This window comes from Zophobas morio, unplaced genomic scaffold (genome assembly GCF_036711695.1).
Source record: "Zophobas morio isolate AGI-343-1 ecotype UQ-CSIRO unplaced genomic scaffold, CSIRO_AGI_Zmor_V1 ptg000108l, whole genome shotgun sequence".
NCBI lineage: Eukaryota > Metazoa > Arthropoda > Insecta > Coleoptera > Tenebrionidae > Zophobas > Zophobas morio.
In genome coordinates this window covers 5,314,516-5,336,677 of record NW_026972213.1, presented here as the reverse complement: position 1 = coordinate 5,336,677, position 22,162 = coordinate 5,314,516, and the positions used below count along the sequence as shown (strand labels likewise).

Genomic DNA, 22,162 nt, shown 5'->3' with positions numbered 1-22,162 from the left:
TGTCAACTGTCACCTGTCTCGAAAATGTCAATTTTATTGCAAATAATAAAAATAAATAAATATAAATGTGTTCGGTGGTGTATGTTTATACCAGAGTGTTTTATATAAATAATATATACAATTTTTATTAAAAATGTGTAAATATTTGTCGTCAACATGTTAAAAATGTGTGGCGGTTAAAACTGGTTATCCGGTGTAGTAATTTGTTAAAACATAGAAAGAATTGTTAAATGTCTAGGTAATAAGTTTACCAAATGCCTGCACACGCAGAAAAATTAACGAAACCAAAGAACATGTCTGAAGAACTTTCTGGTGTCACAGTTGTTATAATAATAGGCTTAGGTGTATTGACTTTCCTACTGTTGTTCATATTTGCAAAAAGGCAAATAATGCGTTTTGCACTTAGGTCTAGAAGAGGGCCACATGTACCTCTAGGGCATGATGGTTCTAAGGTAATTGCAATTTTTTGTCGCCATAGAAACAAAGGTCATGTTTTTTAGATGTTGAAACGAGAAATTGAAAGACGAATAGACCTTATACCTAGGATAGTATGTGAACCTTTATTGATAAGCAAAAAAGACCCTAGATATATAGTATACCCTGGTCAGCAGATTCCTGCTCACTACTACCGACTAAAAGCAGTTGATGATGTGAAAATTCTAGGTTATCTTTCAAATACCCTGAGTAACCTAAATTTTTACACTGTGTTTTTAGAGGGTGAAATAACTAAGCAGGACAGTTGCTTGGTTCGGCACCCGAGCGAAAATTTAAGAGCCTATTTACTAACAACCCTAGCAGCCCCACTGAATGGTAGCGGACAAAGATTAATACATCAATTCTGTGATCTTTATGAACATGCTCGTCATGACCCTAATCATTTCGGAGATGAAGAATACCAGCAATATAACCGGCTTTTATTAAAGTTACTTGATGCGTAAGTTGTTAGTGGTGGAAGTTTCACCCCTATATTTTTCATTTTAGGGCGAAACTACTAAAATCCTACAATAGTAGAAAATCATCTCCTAATCGGACCCCTCATAGGCAAAAACAAACAGCACAAGAAAAAAATAGAAATTTATTAGACCCAACAAGATTACATCCTTTACCTCCTAATTATGTGGTTGAGGAAGAAATTTTGAGCGTCTCTGAACGTATCGATTCCAGACCGACATCGCTGACTGTTCCGCCACTTGCTGACAATGAAACATCTGTATGATGTTGAATTTTTATACCAAATAGCAATAGAAAAAGGTTCATCTTGGGCCTACTACTAACTGTACGCTTAGCCAATAGTTAAATTATTTAGTTTCAGAAAGTAAAAATTTTATCATTCATGTAGTGTAGTTATTGTAAAGTCTGATTCAAATTTGAAAATAAATATTTCTTTAAAAAAATTAACATTCAGAGTTTAAGTATTTGGTCCATTTCATGTTCTTGTGGAACTCTGTTTCATGCCTTAGTGCTTGCAAGCATTGGGCGAACATGTTTCTGTATTCCTTGTGGAACATTTTCTCAGTGTACATGTGATAAAACCACTCCAGTGCCTGGAATTTGACATTAAAAGTATTAAAAAAATGAGAATCAAAAACTAACCTGAGTTGTACATATGCTCCAGTGGTTCACATCTAACAATGTTGCAATGGCTCGGGGAAATAATTTGTACATTGCTTCACAATCTGAAAAGTCTTTTAGAAAAACGGAGTGTCCAGAAAATACGACTACTGCTAGTATAAAAACGTTACACAGAAAAAAGATTTCTTTTTGTTCGGATTTTTCAACCGTGATTGCTTGGATTTGTCCAATCAATTCAAGCACCCATAAAACGCAGTCTGTGTTATTTTTGTGTTTTTCAAAAACTGCAGCGAATTGTTCGAAGATAAATGGAATAGATCTGTAATACGAACAAAAATGTATTGTTGGTTGCATAAGGACTCAATTTTGGGATATTTTGAAATTTACTTACTCAGTAAAAGAGCTGCCACTTTCCATTAGCCCGTTCAATACATTTAAGGGTGCGTTACTGCTATTTATTGCGAGGTAACAACGTATTATGACGGCTCTTTTAAACCACTCTGTACCGATTTCTTTAACAGACTTTGGTGAACTCATGTCATTAATGCATTGTGTTGGAAATAGGATAACGCATTCGAGGAGTAGTTGGAACAACTGAAATTAAAGATAATATTCAATTTATCTATAACTTGGTGTTTTGTGTATGTGTTAAACATTTTTCAAAATTTTTCACTTAAAACTTCTTCTCAGTAAAACTTTTTAAACTGTATTGAGTGATTCAGTTTAGCGGAACTATTAATACATAATTAATTTGAAAACCTTCGATTACCCTAATGTAAAATGTTTAGCAAGTTTTTCTGGAAGTGATTATCAACTTATTTTTTTTATTAAATAAAATGACATGCATATATGTAGTCTAAGTATCTGATGTTTTTTTTTTGTTTCTACATGATGTGAACTGATGTTCTCCAAACTATAAAAGGAAAACCCTTTCTCTGAAATAGACTAATAAATTGATCTCCGTACCTTACAGCTTATTTTTGTTTTTTGTGACTTTATTTAAAAGAAGTGATGTATTTTGCACCGACCTATGCCGACACCACATGCAGTTTCCCCACACAAAATGATTAATTAACCCACAACGGAGCAAAATATTTTGAATATGATTATTATTCTTATTTGATCGTAATTAAATACAGACGTGGGTTTTCTCACATTTTCTAGAAAATGAAGTTCTTAATTTTATTAAAAAATTGGTCGAAGGCCGTAAGTATAATCCGACAAATTCAGCTATTTAAAAAAATTATAAAATTAGATTTTACGATTTTCGTTTTGTGATAACCTCTGTAAAGTAAAAACCAGCGGCATAAATAACAGGATAAAAAGTCCTTCAGCACTAGGTAATAGCAATCTGAAGTGTTTATTTATGTTTATACATCGAAAGAATGTCACGTAGAAATTAGTTTGATTTGAATGAGTTTGTCTTCTTAAAACAGAGGACCAAAATTATTAATTAAAGCACAATCGAACAAAATGTTATGAACATTATAATTCTTATTTTATTTCGAGAAAATGGGGTGACTGACTCGTTTTTAATTTGACCAATAAAAAATTTGTGATGACGTCATCAACATGAATATTACTAGTCACAGCACAAAAGAAAAGTAGTCACAGCGCAGTGCAAGAAAAAAATTGGTAGAATGTTATTTCGACAGAACTTCCCTAGCCCCTAAAGTACTGTCGAACAAATATATATAACTTCGAAAAATTATTACCAACTTTAACTTTGAGAATTTTTTTTTTTCATCTTTATGTCAGTTTTTCCATATAATTTTTTTTATAAGGTCATTAAGATTTTAGCAAGGGCACATATATCAATTTAGTATTAATAGACTCCTTAAGAGTTTTGGCACCCTTGGAATCCTCGAAATCTTTGAAATTTAGAGAAGACTTTGAACTTTCACAGTTTTCACAAATTTAGTAACATTTTTAGAATTGAGTAAACTTTTGAATTTTCCGGAAGTTCCAGATTTTCTAAATGTCTTCGGATATGCCAGAATTCAACACTTTCCTCAGTTTTCAAGATTTCTAGGTCTTCCAGATTTTTCACACTTACTAGATATTTCCAGATTTTCTAAAATTAACAGACCCTAAGAGTCTTTAAATCTTTGAAATATTTGGAATCTTCAGAATCTCTGAGATGTATAGGAAAATAATCAGGATGTTCAAGACCCCTAATACTTGTAGGATTTATACAAACTAAAAGAAGTATTCTTCAGTTTTTATGATTTTTAGATTTTTAGGATCTATGTTTTGCTGAGTCTTTGGTATCTTTAAAAGTTTTGTCATCTTAAGAGTTAATGCGTTTTTTTACAAATACAATAATTTTAAAAACCCTTTTAACGTTTGAGTCCTTGGAGTATTTAGAATCTTTAGAGTTTTCAGAGTCCTTAGAGTCTTAACAGTCTTTGGAAATTTTGGGTACTTCAGAGTTACTAGAAATTTTACAAAGTTTAGAATTTTTATAATCTTCTTGGATGTTTCTTCTATTTAGAACCTAAAACTTTAGTTTATTTAGCATCTTTGGTGTCTTTACAATTCGCAAATTCTAGTGTACGAAAACTTTAAAATTTTTAGAATGTGTCGAGTCTTTAGAATTTTTGAAAGGTTTGAAACCTTTTAAATATTTCAAACATTTGGAAATTTTGGAATTTTTAGAATATCTACAATCTTAAGATTGTGTAGTTTTGAAATTTTGAGATTTAATATTTTCTAATTTTCTTTTAATTTTTGGGAATTTTCGTAACTTGTAAAATTTTCGAAATTTTCAGAATGTCCAGATTTTACAGATTAGCCCAACTTTTCAGATTTTCCGAAGTTCACAAAATGACCAGAATTTCTACATTTTCCAAAATTTCTAAAATTATCACGATCCGGTTATATCAGAATTTTGAAATTCAACCTTTTCCAATATTTTCAAGATTTCTAGGTCTACTACATTTTCCCCACATTTTCTTAATTTTTTCAGATTTTTTAAAATTTATAGATCTCAAGAGTCTAAATCTTAGGAATTTTTGGAATCTCTGGAATCTTTACAGTCTCCAAGATTTATAAGATAATAATTAGGGTGTTCAAGGCCTTCAGTTCTTTTAAGATTTATAAAAATTAATTTCCGATCTTTATGATTTTTAGGTCTTCAAGATTTTTCTTTTCTTTAAAGTCTTCGGAATTTTTAAAATCTTTGGCATTTTAAGAATTCACGCGATTTTTACAAGTTTTAGAAACTTTGGCTTTTTGGAATTTCTCTAGAACCTTTAGAACCTTTCAAATATTTGCAACAGAATTTTAGCTTTTGACCTCTTAGAGTCCTTATAGTCTTTAGACCCTTTCCAATATATGGAAATTTTGAACAGTTTGGGAATTACTAGGAGTTTTATAAAGCCTAAAATTCTGTAATTTCTAGGATCATTAGTACCCCCAGGTTCTTTAAAATTTGTAAGATTTTGTTGGATATTGTTTATACATATTTAGAACATTAGAACTTTAGTTTATTTAGAATTTTTACAATTCGCAATTTCTAGTGTATGTAATCCGTGAAAGCTTTTATACTTTTTGAACTTGAAACTTTGGAATCTTTAGAATCTAGAATCACTAGAATCTAGAATCACTAGAATTTCTATAGTCTTTAGAGCTGTCAGATTTTCATTATTTTTAGATACTTCAGTACTTCTAGAATTTGAAATATTTTAGACCTTTAGGATTTTTATCATCTTTCCAATTTTCAAGTATTTGGAATCTGTGGACTCTTCGGAATTTTTTAAACTACTGAAATGTCTTTGGAATTTTTATATTGCCGGCTTCTTTAGCTTTTTCATTTTTTGAAAGTCCTGAAATCCTTGTAGTCTTTACAGTTTTTGGCATCCTTGAAAGCCTTAAAGCCTGATTTATAGCTATTCCGCATACGCAAACGGACTCGGATGACGCAGCGGAAGAAAGTTCAACATAAGGTTTTAACATGCATTCATTTATAACAACTCCGCATCCGGAAGCGGGTCCGTAACCGATGCAAGTTCTTGCGGTTCTTATAGACATACAGACAGACAGACAGAAACAGGAGAACACTTTTTTGGCACTCTAAAGGTCATGACACGTCGAGAAAATATGGAAGTGGCAATTCAACCAATTGACTCGATTACCATACTTCCCTAGTTTACGCTCGGGAAGTAAAAAGGAAAGGGCCAAGTTCGCCATCGAACCTATGACGGAATGTCGCCGATTCGCCGACAAAGCCGCTGAACCACTGCGCCCCGAGTTTATATATCTCGTAATATAACGTTATTATACCGTGCAAAAAACTGTAAGCGAATTTGTATACTACAAGTATAGGAGTATATTTTTGTGTAACATTTAGTTCATTTTAAAATACGGTTCATTGAGATAACGTCATCAAATTGTTGGTGGGGATGATTAGCCAAATTTTGGTTAGCATCTATCCATCTACATGATATTTTTAACACATATATAAAATTTGACAACAATCGGTCAACTTTGTTCGTACTGTAGGGGTCATGAAACGTCGAGAAAACATAAAAGTGGCAATTCTTCCGATGGATTCGAATACTACACTTCGTTAGTATACGATTGGGAAGTAAAAAACGCACACACAAGGTAGGGTTCCACTTTTGTTGACGGTTACAAGTCAAGACCAAATTTTTAAATTTTTCAGGGGCCTTAAAATTTTGTTCAAATGTCAAAATTATGACGGGATGTTCGGGTTATCTTATCACAGCAAATAAATCCTTTAAAAAAATGTTCGTTGCAATTTAAAAAAAAGTGTTAGTATGCGTTGCGATATCGGCGCCATATATGCGTCATATTTGCAATGTACGAAATGAGGCTTTCCCCTTCGAGCTAAAAACAATATGGTTAATAATCTTCATCTGTTCAAGACATAACGTCGCGGAGTTTTAGCTGAGACGTGTGTGTACAATATTAACACCACCCAACAGACACTGTTTAAGTCAATAGCTCAAAAACTGGCGCAGATAAAAACAAAAATTTGACAATGACACAAATAAATCTTACTTTTGACGAGTTATCACTTTCGTTAAAAACATCGCTGATAATTTGAGCAATAACCAATTTATTCGCCTCCTGAATGTCTTCGTCCTTCAAAGTATGCTTCACATGTACCAAAATGTTGTTTAACACTTCTTCATTTCCATTTTTAAAAAGCTCAACTGCATTATAAATAGTGCCTTCCAAAAACGGTTTCAATGTGAACGGCTGCACACTATTAGCCAGATGTTTCAAATTACAATAAATTAGTAAAACATCATTTTCCTGAAAACATACTTCCAATATAATTTTTACAACGACGAATTAACTTACATTTGTGTGATCTTGCACCAACGCTTCTATATAATTTACAATAAACCTTCTCGCGGTGCCTGACAAAACAACCTGATGAGCTGCAATGTTTATACAACAATTTTTCGCTTCGGGCTCGTGGAATAGTTCTTGAAGGAAACACCAGTCTAGAGGCGGCAGAGGCTTGCTATATTTTTGGCTAAAGGTGCGCAAACATTGCAAATATACTTCTTTATTAGTACTGCCTTTCCATTTTAACATTTTTGACTTGATGTACGTGGATATTCCTCTCACGACACTATTTACAGGTAAATATGAATAATCCGCAGGCTCTCTCGTCCCTTTAACTTGATACACGAATTTCAGGTAGTTTGAAATTTCGATTGACATTAATTTAATAAGGAAATCGCCGGCTATTTTTAATTTTGATGCGGCGCAATTTTTCAAAAAACGGACCCAACAATGACCTGGAATTTTTCAATATAGTTTGGTTCACGAACAATCGAGAAAAATACCAGGTACGACGTGCCCCGTTCTCCTAGTGTTTAAAGTTTCTTCGTCGAAAAATTCTTCAGGCATTTGTGCTACGATTTGGTCTGTGGAGAAGTTCGTAAGGGCGCTTAATGTGGCGGTCCAAACTTCGTCGCTTGGATTTAGCAATAAATATTCCCATAATTTGGCAACAACATCCTCTGTGAGTTTAGGGTAAGCTTCGGAGTACGACAGTGACGGGATTTCGGCCATCAGTAGACACAGACTGGAATTTTTGTGTCACATTTTTACCAACAAAAAAATTAAAAGAAACCTTTTTATTACAGGAACTCTATTTTCAGACTTAAACATTGGCTCAAGAGTGGCCCATGTTGTTACAGCGTCAATGATTTCTGACTTACAAAGTAAAGTTATTCCATCAATTGCTAAAGCACACGCTGTAGCACCATCAGCGTTGTTGCATTCGTTTAAGATCTTGGATAAATGAGCCACGATCTCTTTTCCATAAAGTTCAGGTCTATAAATTGTTAAAAAAAATTAAAGTATTTTTTTTTATTTTTTGCTTACTTCATTGCACACAACTCCTTCAAAATGTGTGCTTTAGTCACAAAAAACTCCCACCTATCACCCTGATTGTTATACGGAGCGATCAAAAAATTTTCCAAGTATGGATAACATTTACTATCAATCTTCCATAAATCTAACATTAGTGTTGTACTAAATGTTTTCATCGTATTGCGTCCTTTATTCAAAGCTTGAATTGTACCCACAATCTTTTGAAAATTACTTTTAGTGATTGCCATTGTTGGAACAGCCTTTAGAAGCTGATAATGTATTTTTGAATCAGTTACGTTCGTCAATTTAAAAAGAATCACCGTAAGGACATCCGAGGCCAATGTTTTATTGTAATCAACGCACTTTAAAATTAAATCAAACACTCTTATGGTGATGGTTGTTTGTTCAAACTCTGTTAGAAACAAACCAGTTAGAAAATTAAAGATTTTGATGATAAAAAAAATAGGTGCGTTTTCAAGTTTTTCAAGCCAGCTGATTATGTCGTTCTCAGTTTTCCAACTCTCAAGTAATATGTACATTTGGATGGAAAAGTAAACTTCGCTATTTGTACTTATTAGTTCTTGCGAATTTTGAATAAATTGTAAAAACCCCTTTAGACGGGTGCGACTTTCTTCACTTTGTTTTTGTAAAAGCGAAAATAAGTTATTTGCGTATAAAATACTATCTCCTATTAAATCAGAAGGGTTTGTTATCCACTGTAAAAGTGAGGATTTAAAAATATTTTTCGTGACTGCATCACATTCTGCTTTTGAAATTATTACTTTACCTAAAACATTTTTCATTCAATTGAAGTTAACTTAAATATTATAACTTACTCAGTTTTAACAAATGTAACAAATACACTGATGGACATGATGACATGCACTTTGCGAGTGTCAGTAAAATTGGATTTAAAATGATTTTATTATTTACATTTTCTAATGAATTCATGGCACAGAACATCATGGTTCTTGGATCGAAATTATTTAAAATGAGCTGATATATCGCAGAAATTTGCCACAAAAGTAATAAGTCTGGATCAATAATACATTTTTGTCTATTTAATTCCGATAATTCAATTAAAAAATCGCTGTTGACTTGTATAGCATCTCTACTTTCTAACTAAAATTATAATATATTTTTTCCCTAAAAATAAAATAAAATAATAGTCTTACCTGCATCCATGACAACACTGTGTTAACAAGATTGCTATCATTTCTAAAAACCGCTTCTTTTTGTATAAGAAAACTCCACAATTTTTGTTTAAATGTTAACATGTGGTTTCCATCAGGGTGGCACAACGTGTATAAAAATACCGGTTTGTACAGCTCGTTGTAGTAAGAGATGACACTGAAATATGTTGTTAGTAAAAGTGTGAAAATAAATTTAAGAGAAAAACCTTGTGTCGGCGGTTCGGTATGACAACATAATTTCCCTAAATACCGAAGACCAATAACTAATATCTTCGTTTAACATTATTATGAATGGGTGTTGAGGCAATCGCAAATTGAAATTTGATTTGTAAGAATTATTTAATGACATTTCTTTTTCTAAATCCACTAATAGTAAACTATTTATTAAAAACGCTACATCTGATGAACATCTAAAAGCAGATAATTATTTAAAAATAGTCGTGTGTTATCTAACAAACTTGGTGGTTGTAATAACTGAGATCAAATCTGTAATTATAGATTTCACAAGGGCACAATCACCAGCCCGCACTATATTCAAAATTCCCTCTGCTGCTACTACATTTATGGCACTGCTGCTACTGAAACACTTTTCTTTCAAGAATTTAAATTCTGCTACATCTAAAATATCATTTTCTTTTTTATTTTTGATGATTTGGACTAGTTTGGAAACGGTTTGTGCGACCACCACGGGATCTCCAGAATTTAGTTTATTATTTAAATCTTCCATTGTTTATATATTCTGGACATACTCTTATTATGAAAAGAGGTTTTAATCAATAACTTTCCTCAATACACATGCTTTTTGAAAATAATTCACGATCAGGCAGCATGCATTTTTTAGGTTAATTCTTTCACTTTTGACAGATGTTGACAAACAATAATACGAGATCAACCAATAATGTGTCAGCAATCAAGGCCACATTAATCAGCTGACATAACCTACATTAAACTGTCAAATAAGAATGGAACACGTCAAACTAATCCAAGTAAAACTTATTTAAATTAATAAGTTCATGTAATAAATGAAAATTGAAAGGTAGCATGATTTCAGTGTACTAACAGATGTAAGTAAAAAACATGTGTTTTTTACGAAACATAATTTCCGTTTCGTGATTATTGTATTGTTTTATTTAGATGGGGTTATCAAGACAGGAAGTTAATTTACGCCGGTTACTCGCAAAATGCGAACTTATGTGTAAAAGTAAACAAAAAGATGATGAACGTATGCCTAAGTATGTTGAATCCCTTGAAGATATGTATTATGAAGTGAAAAAATTGTCCGAGTAGATATTGTTTTGTTTATTTAGTGTTTAAAACTAACGTTTAACTTCTAGCCCCAATAACGAATTTTTGGCTACTTACCTACGAAGGATAGCATTCATCAAAGCAGAATTAGGAATCACTACAAGTAAATATGAAACAGAAAATGAATCCGAGCTTCTTAGAGAGGACCTTTTGGGTCAGCTAATGCAGGAACTATTATGTCTTATTAACAGTGTGCTTGTAGGTGTAAGACACAGAAATGCACAAAAAAATCCTTCTACAGATGATCTGGACCAAATAATTAATTACCATGAGAATATGCAGCAGAAAATTACAGATGACATGCTTACACTTACAAAGAATCTTAAAGAACAATCTGAACTAGCTAATAAAATAATAAAAAAAGACACCGAGGTAAGTAAAAAAAATAGATTTCTGTAATTGTTAAGTGTGTTTTTACAGGTCGTGAATAGGTCCTCACAGCTGACTGATCAAAATTATGGTAAACTAGTTACAGAGTCAAATAAATTAGCTGAACATTCCAAAAGGGCTTGGAAATGTTGGATGTGGATTATGTTAATTGTTGTAATTGTTGTTTTTATAAGTAAGAACTGTTTGAAGGACGAATTTAAAACTAAAAATCACTTTTTCAGATATGGTTTTATTTATGAAAGTTATGAAGAAAAAATAAATATTTGAACTGGTTTCCTTCTAAGAGTGGAGTGTTCACTTCTTGTTTTCAAAAGTCACGTCCGCTGGGTTATAATGGGACATGGCTTAATGGTGGTTGAGTATTGTCCGTAATTAAGTTTTATTAAAAATGGCTTCAATGTGATGACTTGTTGCATAGTCAATAATTATTATAAGTTATCTTTTTGTACAATATATACAATGCAGTGACAAATATACACAAAATATTATGAACCATGCGTTAAGTTAAAGTCTGGCTTACTCCTACTAAAGTATCGATTGAAATCAAGCTGATACAATAATTGTAAGAGATGTTGCCCGTTTGCTTTTTCATGCAGTCTGTAAAGAATGAAAAGCAGTGATTCCACAATTGTATCTGTACGTTTTTGGAACTCTTCCAGTTCCATTACTTCAGGTTCAGTTAATTCAATCCCCCAGGTACTGGCTATGACACAAAAACTATCACACAACTCCAACAAACGGATGATTACGTTATAAACCTAAAATTTAAACTTATTTTCATGAAAATTAAGTAGGAAAGTTTACCTTGCTGGGTACATTAAACTGCACCGCAGGCATTTGGTGCAAGTGATGTTTGTTTTGGTATGTGTGACCCTGAAAAAAGAAGAGCCCCGTATATAATTTTGTTACAACAAAAATTAAATACATACTTCATCAGGCGTCAACACAAAAGTCTGCGCCAACAAATTACTAATAAATTCGTGATGAACTTTAATAATGTCTTCAAATTCATTAGCGTTTTCCACCGCCTTTAAAAGTAGAGAAAATTGAGCTTCAATCACATCTACTTGTAAATAATACTGTAGGTTGTTCACTAAGAAAATCAAGTGTTGGCGTAAGGTCCACACGCGGCGATCTCTAAAATTCAAAATTAAAAATTAAAATAACACACAGTTATCACCTACATGTTTTGTTTCCCAGACATGTGTGAATGCCACAACTTATTTAAATGTATTTGAGTTTTGCTCAGTCTTAACAGGTAGCAAAATAATTTATTATATAGTTCCATCGACTTTGGGTGGAACACTATATGTAGTGGCCAATTAATTTCAAAATTGAGCTGCAATTTGGACCACGGGTTGCCTAAAAGAATTATCAAGTTAAATAATTATTGTTAAATAACTGTTATCAACAAACTTGTTGCTTCTGACTTTGAAGTGCTGAGCTCAAAGCGCAAGTACGTTTTGTCGTTCTCTCCATATATTTTCCTCGCAGTTTCCAAAAAAATGAAATTTAAATTGTAAGCGTTGTGGTCTAGCGTTGTACTCTTTATGTGATTTTCTGCCACAGCTATAAACTGATGGAAAAGCTCTCCTCTTCCTAGTGCGTAATAGTCTCTAATGAGTTGCAGGTGTTGTTTTAAATTGCCCTCATCCAACATGACTGACCACAAATACTTAAAAATTACGATTTGAAAACAACTGCATGAAAAGTGAACAGAGATAATACTTTGGTCAATTTTATTCTACATTCTTCTATTGCTCTTTGAAACTCCACTTGATCGAAAGTTTGCTTCTCTAGAGCCTGAATTTTCTTGTAGTACTCTATGTCTTTTCCTTCCCAAATGTCTCTTCGATATTTAGTTTGATATTGATCGTCTGTTACTCTTTTGGGGTCGTTTCGCACAATCCACACAATCCGCCCCATAAAGAGTATACTTTCAGCTGTATCTATTGTTACAAACATAGGGACCATGTTCCAGTTAATATAAAATTTTCTTACTGGTGGAGGTCTTCTGATTCTGTTCCTCTTAAAAAAAGAAGAAAAAACAATAGTTTTAAGGCTTGTTATTGTCTTCATTTAAAGGGATATAAACCAAAAGTGTTGTATTAACCTATTTTTCTATTTATTCAAATGCATAAAAAATTATTAATTGTAAGTTTATATTTTGTGGCGGCACAATCTGTACTTGTGATTTATCATATTTTTTTGATTTGCATATACAGGGTGACAAAAAAATTAATGAATGCGTGAATTTGTTTTATTGATTTAATCAGGAACTACAAAACCGAATACTTTGCAATCTTGGAGTTGTTTTAAAGTTATCATAAGTATGGTAAATTTTTGATCAAAAGGTATTTGCTCACCTGGCCTAAAAAATTGATGACGTCACACAATATGCAAAGTATGATGAGTCTATACTTGTGATTTATCACTGCATTAATATTTTTTAGATTTGCTTACACGGGGTGTCTCAAAAAAAAATTAATGAGTAAAGCAATTTATTTTATTGATTAAATCAAGAATTACAAAACTGAACACTTTGAAATCTTGTAGACGTTTTGAAGATATTGTAAGCACGGTAACTTTTTAATCAAAATGTATCTGTTTATCAACCCCCAAAAAGTGATTGTCATCTCAAAATTTTGCCGAACAAATCCTTTCGAAAGTGTGCTTGTAATTATTTATCATTGCATTCATACTTTTTAGATTTGCTTATACAGGGTGACTCAAAAAAATTAATGAATTAGTCAATTTATTATTAATCAAATTAAGAATAAGTCATCCCATTTTTTCGAAAATGTGAGAATACGCTCGTCTTTATAACAATAAAATAATGATAAGGTAAGAATTATAATAACATTCAGAATATTTTGTTCAATTGAGGTTTATGAATAATTTTAGTCATCTGTTTTGAGGCGATAAACTTATTAAAATCAAACAAATGTCTACGTGACATTCTTCCGATGTATAAACATCAACATTTTAAACACTACCCATATTGCTTAGATACTACTATTCCCGTTGATAATGTGCTGTAAATATATTTTACAATGTCCGCACAGAGACGGTTTATACAGATATGCTTGTGATGCTGGACAACCAGACCCCTGAAGTTAAGGAAGCCCTTCTGGCCTAAATGTAACGGAAAATAAAATTTATTTGTTTTTAATTTGGTTATTACAAAAATACGATTTAGTCTTCCACTGACCGTTTGTTGACACATACGATCTCGAGATTGTGCAAAATGCAAAACTGACCACTTCCGAGCGTTCCACTAATTTATGACTTGCAGCCAGGCAGCCAACTGCACAAAGAGTGGCCGCCTGAGTTTTGTTTGCAGTATCGTTTCTCATTCTTATTTTGCTTTTTTTATCGTTCAATAAAGTATACCGCACACTTTTGAAATTATTGCATTTGCGTTCATATTTTTTCGATTTGCTTATACAGGGTGATGCAAAAAAAAAAAAATAATGACTCAATTTACTTTATTGAATAAATCAAGAACTGCAAAACCGAATGCCTTGAAATCTTGTAAACGTTTTGAAGTTATTGCAGGCCTTGTAAATTTTTAATTAAAATACGAGGTAAGCGCCAAATATTCTCGACCTGATATATTTGCGATTGCTTGTCGGGGAATTTGTACAACTCATGAAAGATTAGTATGTGTGTAAAATCTCAAGCTCCACTGCCCATTAGTTCTGACACATTTGAGAAGTAAAGTAAAAAAAATGATGGACTCATCAACAATATTTTAACAAGGACAACTCCGACACGTGCAATATGATACTAATACAGTAGAACCCCTCTTATCCGTACTAATGGCTGCTCGACCCCCCGCCGGATAAGAGAAAAACACGGATAATAGGATTGAATTAAAAAATGATTAATTTAACGTATTTATTCAAAAAAATACAAATAAACTTTAACTTTTATTTAAAATAGTCAGTTATTAATGCCTGTTTCTTTATCATTTGATTTTTTATTTTTCTTTGTAAATTGCGAACACTCATCAAGTCAGCAGCCAGTTGGTGTACCGGAATTCCTTGTCCAGATTTTTGAATTATTTCTGCTTTTTCCTCTAAAGTCAAAACAATTTTTTTCCGTACACCGGACATGGTTCGATCTGTGTCTTCAAAACGACTGAATTCTTAAAAATAATTACGACTGAATTCTTAAAAATAATTCCTTAACACAACATCCGCCCGAATAACTGAATCTGATTCTTGGAAAAATCGGGCTATCGCACGGATTTGTGAAATCGTCCAAACAGCACGGGTAACTGAGAGACCGGGTAACTGAGACACGGATAAGAGGGGTTTTACTGTAATAAAGCACTAGAGTGTAACGTTCTAGAGATTTGTTCAACAAAAAAATATAATGGATAATAGCAGTAATATTGTAAAAAAGGAAAATCCCAATACGACTTGAACCCGCGCAATTCTCGCCTCTCAACGCGAACATTACGCAGTAACCGAGCAAGCGACCTCGTATAAAATTTCACAATTCACAATTTCGACTTTTTTCAGAAAATTTGGATAAATTGGGGAAAATCTGAAGACGGATTTATAAAAAACAAGTACAGGAGTATATTATTTTATAAAATTTAAACTTACTTTGAACAATTTTGGGGAGATCCCATCAAGTTTTTCGTGGGAATGATTGCACAAATTGTGATTAGCGTTTTACAATTTACATGATATTCCTAATATACATACATACAAAATTTGACAACCATCGGTTCAGTAGTTTTGCAGATTATCTGTTTACAAAAATCGTCACGGACAGCGGAGACAGGCAGACAGACAAATTTTCGTTAGCATTTTACTTCATCCATGATATTGTTAAAACAAATTTAAAACATTTAAAATTTCGCAACAATTAGTTTAGTAGTTTCAAAGATTATCTGTCTAATAAAAATCGCTGACACGCGGCAGGCAGACAGAAACAGAAGACCTATCTGACTGTGTTCTAGGAGATATAAAACGCAGAGAAAACATGAGAAACTATGATTTAACCATTACAAAAATCTACAAATTTTAAAAATCAACTGTTTTTTTTTTAACAAATCCGTATTTTTTACGGCTTACAAAATCACAATACCATGTATTTATTTTTTCAAATCAATAAGGTTTGTGACGATGACGCATGTACTTGTTAGAACTCCATCACAAATTTTTAAATACATTTTTCAAATATATGAAAACAAGTATTTAGACCAAAAATGTATTATAAAAGATGAATTACAAAATTTTCTTCAGAAAAAGCAACGTATTAACTATCATCAATCAATTTTGGTAAAAAATGTCCAGATAAACTCACTTAAAAAGCACCATTTTTACTAAAGTCAATTAAAGAAAAACTATGGCAGTCATTAATAAATAGATTATAACCAGGGTTGGAATAAAATCGGATTTTTTACAAAAAAATAAAAAATCAATGATTTAAAAAAAAAAATCACGTTTTTTTTTAATTGCTTTTGGTTTTCTATTTTTCTTCGATTTTTTAAGTTTTTCGGTTACTCACATTAATTCAAACTTTAAAAATAGTAAGAAAAAAATAAAAAATTATGTGACTTTAGTTTGAACTTTTATTTTTATTTAGTTCTAAAAACTGTATATTTTATTTATTTATCCCAGATGTCTTTTTTGCTATTACTTTACGACACTGCCAAAGTTAAAAGAATCGGACTGTACTTGTACAGCCCTAGCGGTGTCTCAGAAAGGTAAATTGGGGCGGTACGCAGGTTGTATCCTTATTGAAAAAAAAAAAAAAAAATCAAAAAAATCAAAACTGATTTAAATCAATGATTTAAAAAAAAATCACTTGATTTAAATCAGGCCAACCGTGATTATAACAACAAAATATCCTATTTTTGGTGTTTGTGGGGTATCATCAACGTGATAGCGTTATCTTGCATAGAATGATTAACAAAAATTGGAAAAAGTGTTTCAAAGGATGTTTTAAAAATGTATGACCTGATGGCTGGACAATCCCACCCAAGAACTATTCACGTCAGCTCAAAAAATTACATTTATATGGGCATACGTTTCAAAGACAAGATAATTTTTTGTAAATAACTTAATTTTATAGATTAAAAAAACGAGAAAAATATACCGTTATCACCCCTACCTAGTTATGTTATTACATATAATAAATACAGGAAAGTACTAATAATAACGTTACTTACAATTCTGTCCACAGCTGACCATGAACTGCACATGGAAGTTTCATCCATTTGTTCAGGATACAAAAAATCCTCATCCCAACATTTTCCATCACATATAAAAAATTCATTATCAATATCGACTAGATCTCCATATATTATCCAATTACACAAATGTCGATAGAATATAACATTAAAAGAATGGGTGATCCTAAAAATTCCGTATTAGCAATTATAACAATACATTGAAACTACCATACTTTTCAGCGGCATTCACAATACAATCAACACCACAATAAATGTACTTATGCAACCTCCCCATTAACAAACACCCGTGCAGATTTTCCTTTTGTAAGACATCAATAACAGACTTCAACATATTAAACAAAACTTGATACTTTTCCAAACAACTGAATATGAAAGTAAGCGGTAACTGTGGATTTTGTAAAAAAGACTCTTCCAGGCGAACAATCTCATTTCGGTAATCCCCCAAAACATCGAGCACCCCATTTCCGAACGCTTTAATATATAAACCATGGGGAGTTAGCTGTATACTGCCTTCATTCACTTGGCCAAAATCAGTAGTTTTAGTTTGCTGTACTTTTTTACAGAACGCCACAATCCAGTGGTAGTTAGAAGCTATTTCCATAATATGTTGAAGCAGTTCTTTCTCCCCAGGGTGAAGAAATTCCTGTAGTTCATATAAATTTGACAACTAAAACGTAATCGGATTAGAGTCACGAAAACAAGTTGATATCAAACAACCTCTGATTCTTCAGATTTGTGCCACAAGTGAATTAGTGTTTCATGGAGCATGTTGATGATTTGAGGTTAGTTGCAAGAATTTTATTCAGCGTTCAATTGTTACTAGTTAATCATTAACTGCAACAAAAATTTTACGGACGTTAATTTGTTGACAAAAAATAAACAATTGGACAAATGAGGATAAATTTTCAATAGCAGTTTAGGACAAATTTTGTAGAAATGCTGCCAACGTTATAAATTGCAACTAGTGTCAGTGTGAAAGTTTTGGGTCAATACATTATAAGTTAAGAGTTTTAAGTGTAAGACAAGAAAGAATTGTTGCATTCTAATTTAAAATATTTGTTTAATGCGATGTAAACGTGTATGTAATGTATAGAAAAATAATTACAAAATGTGTCTTGTGCTCATTTAGTGGCGTTGCGTTGGCAGCTCTGCTATTTGTAGTCCATTTTTGAGGTGAGAGTTGGTTAGACACCAACTTGATTTGGTTATTGGTATAATTGTGAAAATAACGAGCTTTTGGCGGCAGTTAGCGAATCTAAAACTATTCGGTGTGAATTTAACCTGTAAGTGTTTCTTTCTTCTAAGTAGTAGTGTAACTAAAGTTCGATGTGAAATATTAGTAGGCTTTGAAGTGACAGTCGACGCCAGTTAACTTTGATGTCAACATTTTTGTGTTATTCAGTTGTTTAAATGGTTGAATTGAGGCTGAATTTGTTGTACTCAAACTGGATCAGCAACAGGAAATGTCAGAAAACATAGATGAGTTGCGGGTAAGGAACAGAGATTTCTTATAACCTTAACGTACAACCTCCCCAGAACTTAGTTGTGCTTGGACGATAGTGGCAATATATGTTTCAGCTTATCTCAAAGACTAAAACATATTTGATTGCTCATTGCTATTCGCACCGTCCATGTAAGTAGTCGTTGTTTCTTGCTCATTCGATTCAAGTTCTTCCACCAAACGTTAGCCCCTGTGTATTGTCTTCGACCAAGTAGTACCCTTGTTACTTGTCACAGTCACATACCCAAGACAATTTTTGTCAAAACGATCATTTTGTGTCACTTCCGGTTTTCATACATCAAAATTGACACTTAACAATAGAAATTTCAGCTATTAAGTTGTCATTAGCTGTCCATCTCCACATTGCCTACTTCTCACGACCGGTTTAGTGACCAGTGATTTTCAAATTTCGCACACCAGACGGTAAATATCATGCTGCCGTAACACCAACATGTTTGCTTTTGTTCAAGAATATGCTAATAACGTTTCGGGTGTCCGAGCTGCAGATGTTATTGGGTTTTGCTGGCAGGAATAAGTCAGGAAGAAAAACAGAACTTCAGCAGAGGGCTTTAGAGCTCTTGAGAGTCAGATCACATCCTATTCATCAGAAAATCAGGGATTTATATAAAACAATCCAGTTAGTATAAACACGTTTTATGTACTTTTTGTGTCTTAATTTTTTCAAAATGGATTTTCAGACAAAGTGGAACTTTAAATCAAGTACCAACTCCTTCTGTATCTCCTGGTAATAAGGATTTAAGCATGCCGCAAACGCAGGGTTCAGTACCGAGGACCACAGCCACAGTGCACCCATACAATATAGACAGTCGGCAATTGGCGGTAAGTAAAACCAGAGTTGTCTATGGAAAAATTTAATGCTCTTTGGGTGAAGCTGAAGTGCATAAAAGAAGGTTTTTGTCGCTAGATGGCGCTGGTACTAATTCTGACGACTACCAGTTGGACGCAATACATTAACTAGAATTTAGTACGCAAGGCCAGCGATCCTTCTGAGATTCAGATGGGAGATGATGAATGAGTGTGTCAGAATCATTTCTGAAGTCTGTAGCTCTTTTTGTTACGACATTTTGGCAGACGTTACTTTTCTGATCCCATTGTCAAATCATTCTCTGAGGGATCAATTTAAAGAAATTTAACAATAAGTAGGTTTATTATAACTGGAGAGCGGAAAATATGATCATATGATATGCATCAAATTTATGCAAATATGCAGTAACTTTCTTCATATATGCAGAGATATGCAGTTGCATGTGCTCCAAAAATAAAAAATAATAATCGAGTTAAATTTATTTACAAATTACAAAAACAGGTTTTCCGAGCTGATGTTTTATTACAAAAAATACATAAAACACATTTTTAAAGATAATATTCTTATACTAAAAAATAAATATAACGAGAACAAATTAAAAAATAGTAGTAAACGACTATTTAATTACCATTTTGGTAACAATTTACCTTTAAATATTTTTCGAAATATTCTAACAAAAAGTTTTTCAGGTGATTCTAAAGTATTTGTAAATAGAAAAACTGTACTATGTCCACAGATGCAAAAATACTTACCGGTTTAGAGCAGGCGCGACAAAATACAGTTCCTTCTTGAAGAATAAGTTCAGGAAAAGGTTTAATCCACAAATTAATTTGAGTTATCTTCGACATATTGATACACGTATATCGCTTTAAATGCTTTCAATGCAAACTCACGATGAAACATAACAGGATAACGTCCCTTCGACCACTATAAACCATACTATTCTCAAACCTTTCCTAGTTATTGGAAGCTCAGGACACTATTTGCAACATGCTTAATGAAATTTCGTCTTTCTAGATAAATGCCGATAGAATGACAATTATTTTTTTTAATTAGCATAAAAATGCAAAATATGCACCCGTTACGTGAAATCTGCGGTAGAAGGCAAACCTATGCAAATATGCAATTTTTTTATAGCTATATTCATTTCTAATTTACTAATTAGTATGATTCGTGCACTTAAATATGAAGACTTATATGCAAAAAATAACGGATATCCAAATTTCATAGAATCCGCTCTCTAGTTATAACGTTTCACAAGTTTCAGAGTGGGGGTTGCAGAATGAGTTGAGTGAAGTAATGAAGAGACAAGGAATGTAATTTGGGGGAGTGTAATTAGATGTTTGAAGTGGGAAAACTACCTTGTAGTAGTAGTGATTCGTTGCTTTTAATACGACATTATTACATGTAAATTTAAATGCACAGGTTTTTAAAAACCACTTCTTTTTTTTTTGTATCTTCATTTAGTTTTTAGATAATAATGCAAGAATAACAAAATTTCAAAAATCACTATTAACAGGGAAGATCATAAAAATTAAGCAACCGTGAAAACCGCAATTAGGCGTTAGGTAACAAGATCCTACCATAAGTAAAATCTTCTTTGCTATTACCTTTCATTCGAAATCTTACAGTCACATGAAATGACCATCCTCCATAATTCTTTGTTCGAGTTAAAGAGACTATGACCACAGGATTTGATGACTGGATACATTTTTAAATATGTCATAAACACACGAGCCAAATTTTCGCCGTATTGCGTACCGTTAATGTGTAGTATCGTTGAAAAACTATAGCAGAATATGAACTAGGTTTTAAAATACGATGTCAAAAAACAGCAGAAAAATGAAATTTTGAAAATATGAAGATTTAAAACAAAATCGATTTACAACGAAATTGTAATAAATAAAAGTTACATTTTAAAAACATAACTTAAGAGTCGGTACGTGAATTTGGAAATTCTCTTGTCATTTTCTATTCATTTGTGTTAAAATGAGTTTTTTATTTTTCAAAATGAAAGTCGTTTTTTTTTTCTCGAGCTTTCATGTCTTTTACATTTTCTGCTATTTAATGCATCATATTTTAGGTTTTACTTCAAGTTTTGTCTGCGATTTTTAACGGTAATAATAGTACTGATTCTAGAGGACTGTGATTGTATTCATGTCTTTAGATTTCTTTAAAAATATCGTTCTTTGTTACCTGCACGAAACGTGTTCCAAAATTTTGATGAAACGATTTTTTTTTATTATTGCAAATTTTGAAATTGATCTGCGAAAGAGTAATCATTAATACATACGTTGTTCAATAACAAGTTGTTCCAATTGAAATTGAAAGTCGTGCCTCAAACAATGCGTAAATGCCGCAGATCGTAATTCATGTGCCGTATCTGAGACATCGCTTGACTTTGAAAAGAAGGAAGTATAGTAATCAAGTCCATGCCAGTTTTATGTTTTTTGGATCTGTTATGACCCCAAGAGTACGAAAAAAGTGATTCTCTGTTTCGGTATTTTGAAATGATTTAAATGTCATACAACAATATAATCCTATGGTTGTGGTGTACGAATCCGCTTTGAGATTTCCCAAATTTTTGTAAAAAAAATTAACACAGGATGAGGACCGGTGGTCGCACGTTGAATGCCAAACTTAAGCTGGTCTTACACTGCGCAATAAAGTGAACAAGAAGTTGAACAAGTTTTAACGCAAGTAATATTGTGCAGTATCATACCAGAAATTGTGTGGAATGAAAAATTGTTTCGCAGAAAATAGAGCATGCTCTATTTTTGAAGCAATTTGTACACAATTTGTTG

The 22,162-nt window shown here is 32.5% G+C and overlaps 5 protein-coding genes across 8 annotated transcripts in view; 3 read left to right on the top strand and 2 right to left on the bottom strand.

The window, feature by feature from the left end:
• The first annotated feature begins 5 nt into the window (after positions 1–5).
• LOC135144807 (protein C1orf43 homolog) lies at positions 6–1,398 on the top strand. Its single transcript, XM_064076888.1, has 4 exons — positions 6–452; positions 501–663; positions 715–934; positions 982–1,398. The coding sequence occupies exons 1-4, from the start codon at positions 255–257 to the stop codon at positions 1,214–1,216; spliced, it is 816 nt and encodes a 271-aa protein (XP_063932958.1). The 5' UTR covers positions 6–254; the 3' UTR covers positions 1,217–1,398.
• LOC135144804 (focadhesin) lies at positions 1,062–9,978 on the bottom strand. Its single transcript, XM_064076884.1, has 12 exons — positions 9,581–9,978; positions 9,329–9,532; positions 9,105–9,279; positions 8,766–9,051; positions 7,942–8,716; positions 7,688–7,891; positions 7,398–7,639; positions 6,904–7,349; positions 6,598–6,855; positions 1,964–2,166; positions 1,594–1,891; positions 1,062–1,544 (listed from the first exon to the last, which is right to left on the bottom strand). Exons 1-12 carry the CDS (start codon positions 9,847–9,849, stop codon positions 1,395–1,397), a joined length of 3,510 nt encoding a protein of 1,169 aa, XP_063932954.1. The 5' UTR covers positions 9,850–9,978; the 3' UTR covers positions 1,062–1,394.
• A 71-nt stretch (positions 9,979–10,049) lies between these two features.
• Positions 10,050–11,309, top strand: LOC135144808 (vesicle transport protein USE1). The gene is made up of 6 exons (XM_064076889.1): positions 10,050–10,186; positions 10,257–10,405; positions 10,457–10,581; positions 10,630–10,799; positions 10,848–10,989; positions 11,039–11,309. The coding sequence occupies exons 2-6, from the start codon at positions 10,257–10,259 to the stop codon at positions 11,074–11,076; spliced, it is 624 nt and encodes a 207-aa protein (XP_063932959.1). The 5' UTR covers positions 10,050–10,186; the 3' UTR covers positions 11,077–11,309.
• On the bottom strand, positions 11,027–17,980 carry LOC135144806 (gamma-tubulin complex component 4). The gene is made up of 9 exons (XM_064076887.1): positions 17,749–17,980; positions 17,244–17,698; positions 17,008–17,194; positions 12,546–12,845; positions 12,234–12,492; positions 12,002–12,179; positions 11,747–11,954; positions 11,622–11,690; positions 11,027–11,575 (listed from the first exon to the last, which is right to left on the bottom strand). Exons 1-9 carry the CDS (start codon positions 17,797–17,799, stop codon positions 11,303–11,305), a joined length of 1,980 nt encoding a protein of 659 aa, XP_063932957.1. The 5' UTR covers positions 17,800–17,980; the 3' UTR covers positions 11,027–11,302.
• Positions 17,981–18,174: 194 nt separating this feature from the next.
• LOC135144851 (E3 SUMO-protein ligase PIAS3-like) overlaps positions 18,175–22,162 on the top strand; it is a 30,783-nt gene continuing 26,795 nt past the window's right edge. Inside the window, exons 1-4 of one of the 4 annotated variants that reach the window (XM_064076979.1) lie at positions 18,176–18,314; positions 18,372–18,521; positions 19,003–19,169; positions 19,231–19,372. In XM_064076979.1, coding sequence (XP_063933049.1) covers positions 18,495–18,521; positions 19,003–19,169; positions 19,231–19,372 — 336 coding nt within the window. In that variant the 5' untranslated portion in view covers positions 18,176–18,314; positions 18,372–18,494. Of the gene's footprint in view, positions 18,522–18,609; positions 18,665–18,862; positions 18,956–19,002; positions 19,170–19,230; positions 19,373–22,162 lie in introns of all 4 variants that reach the window. The other 3 variants (XM_064076980.1, XM_064076981.1, XM_064076983.1) reach the window with 3 other exon arrangements.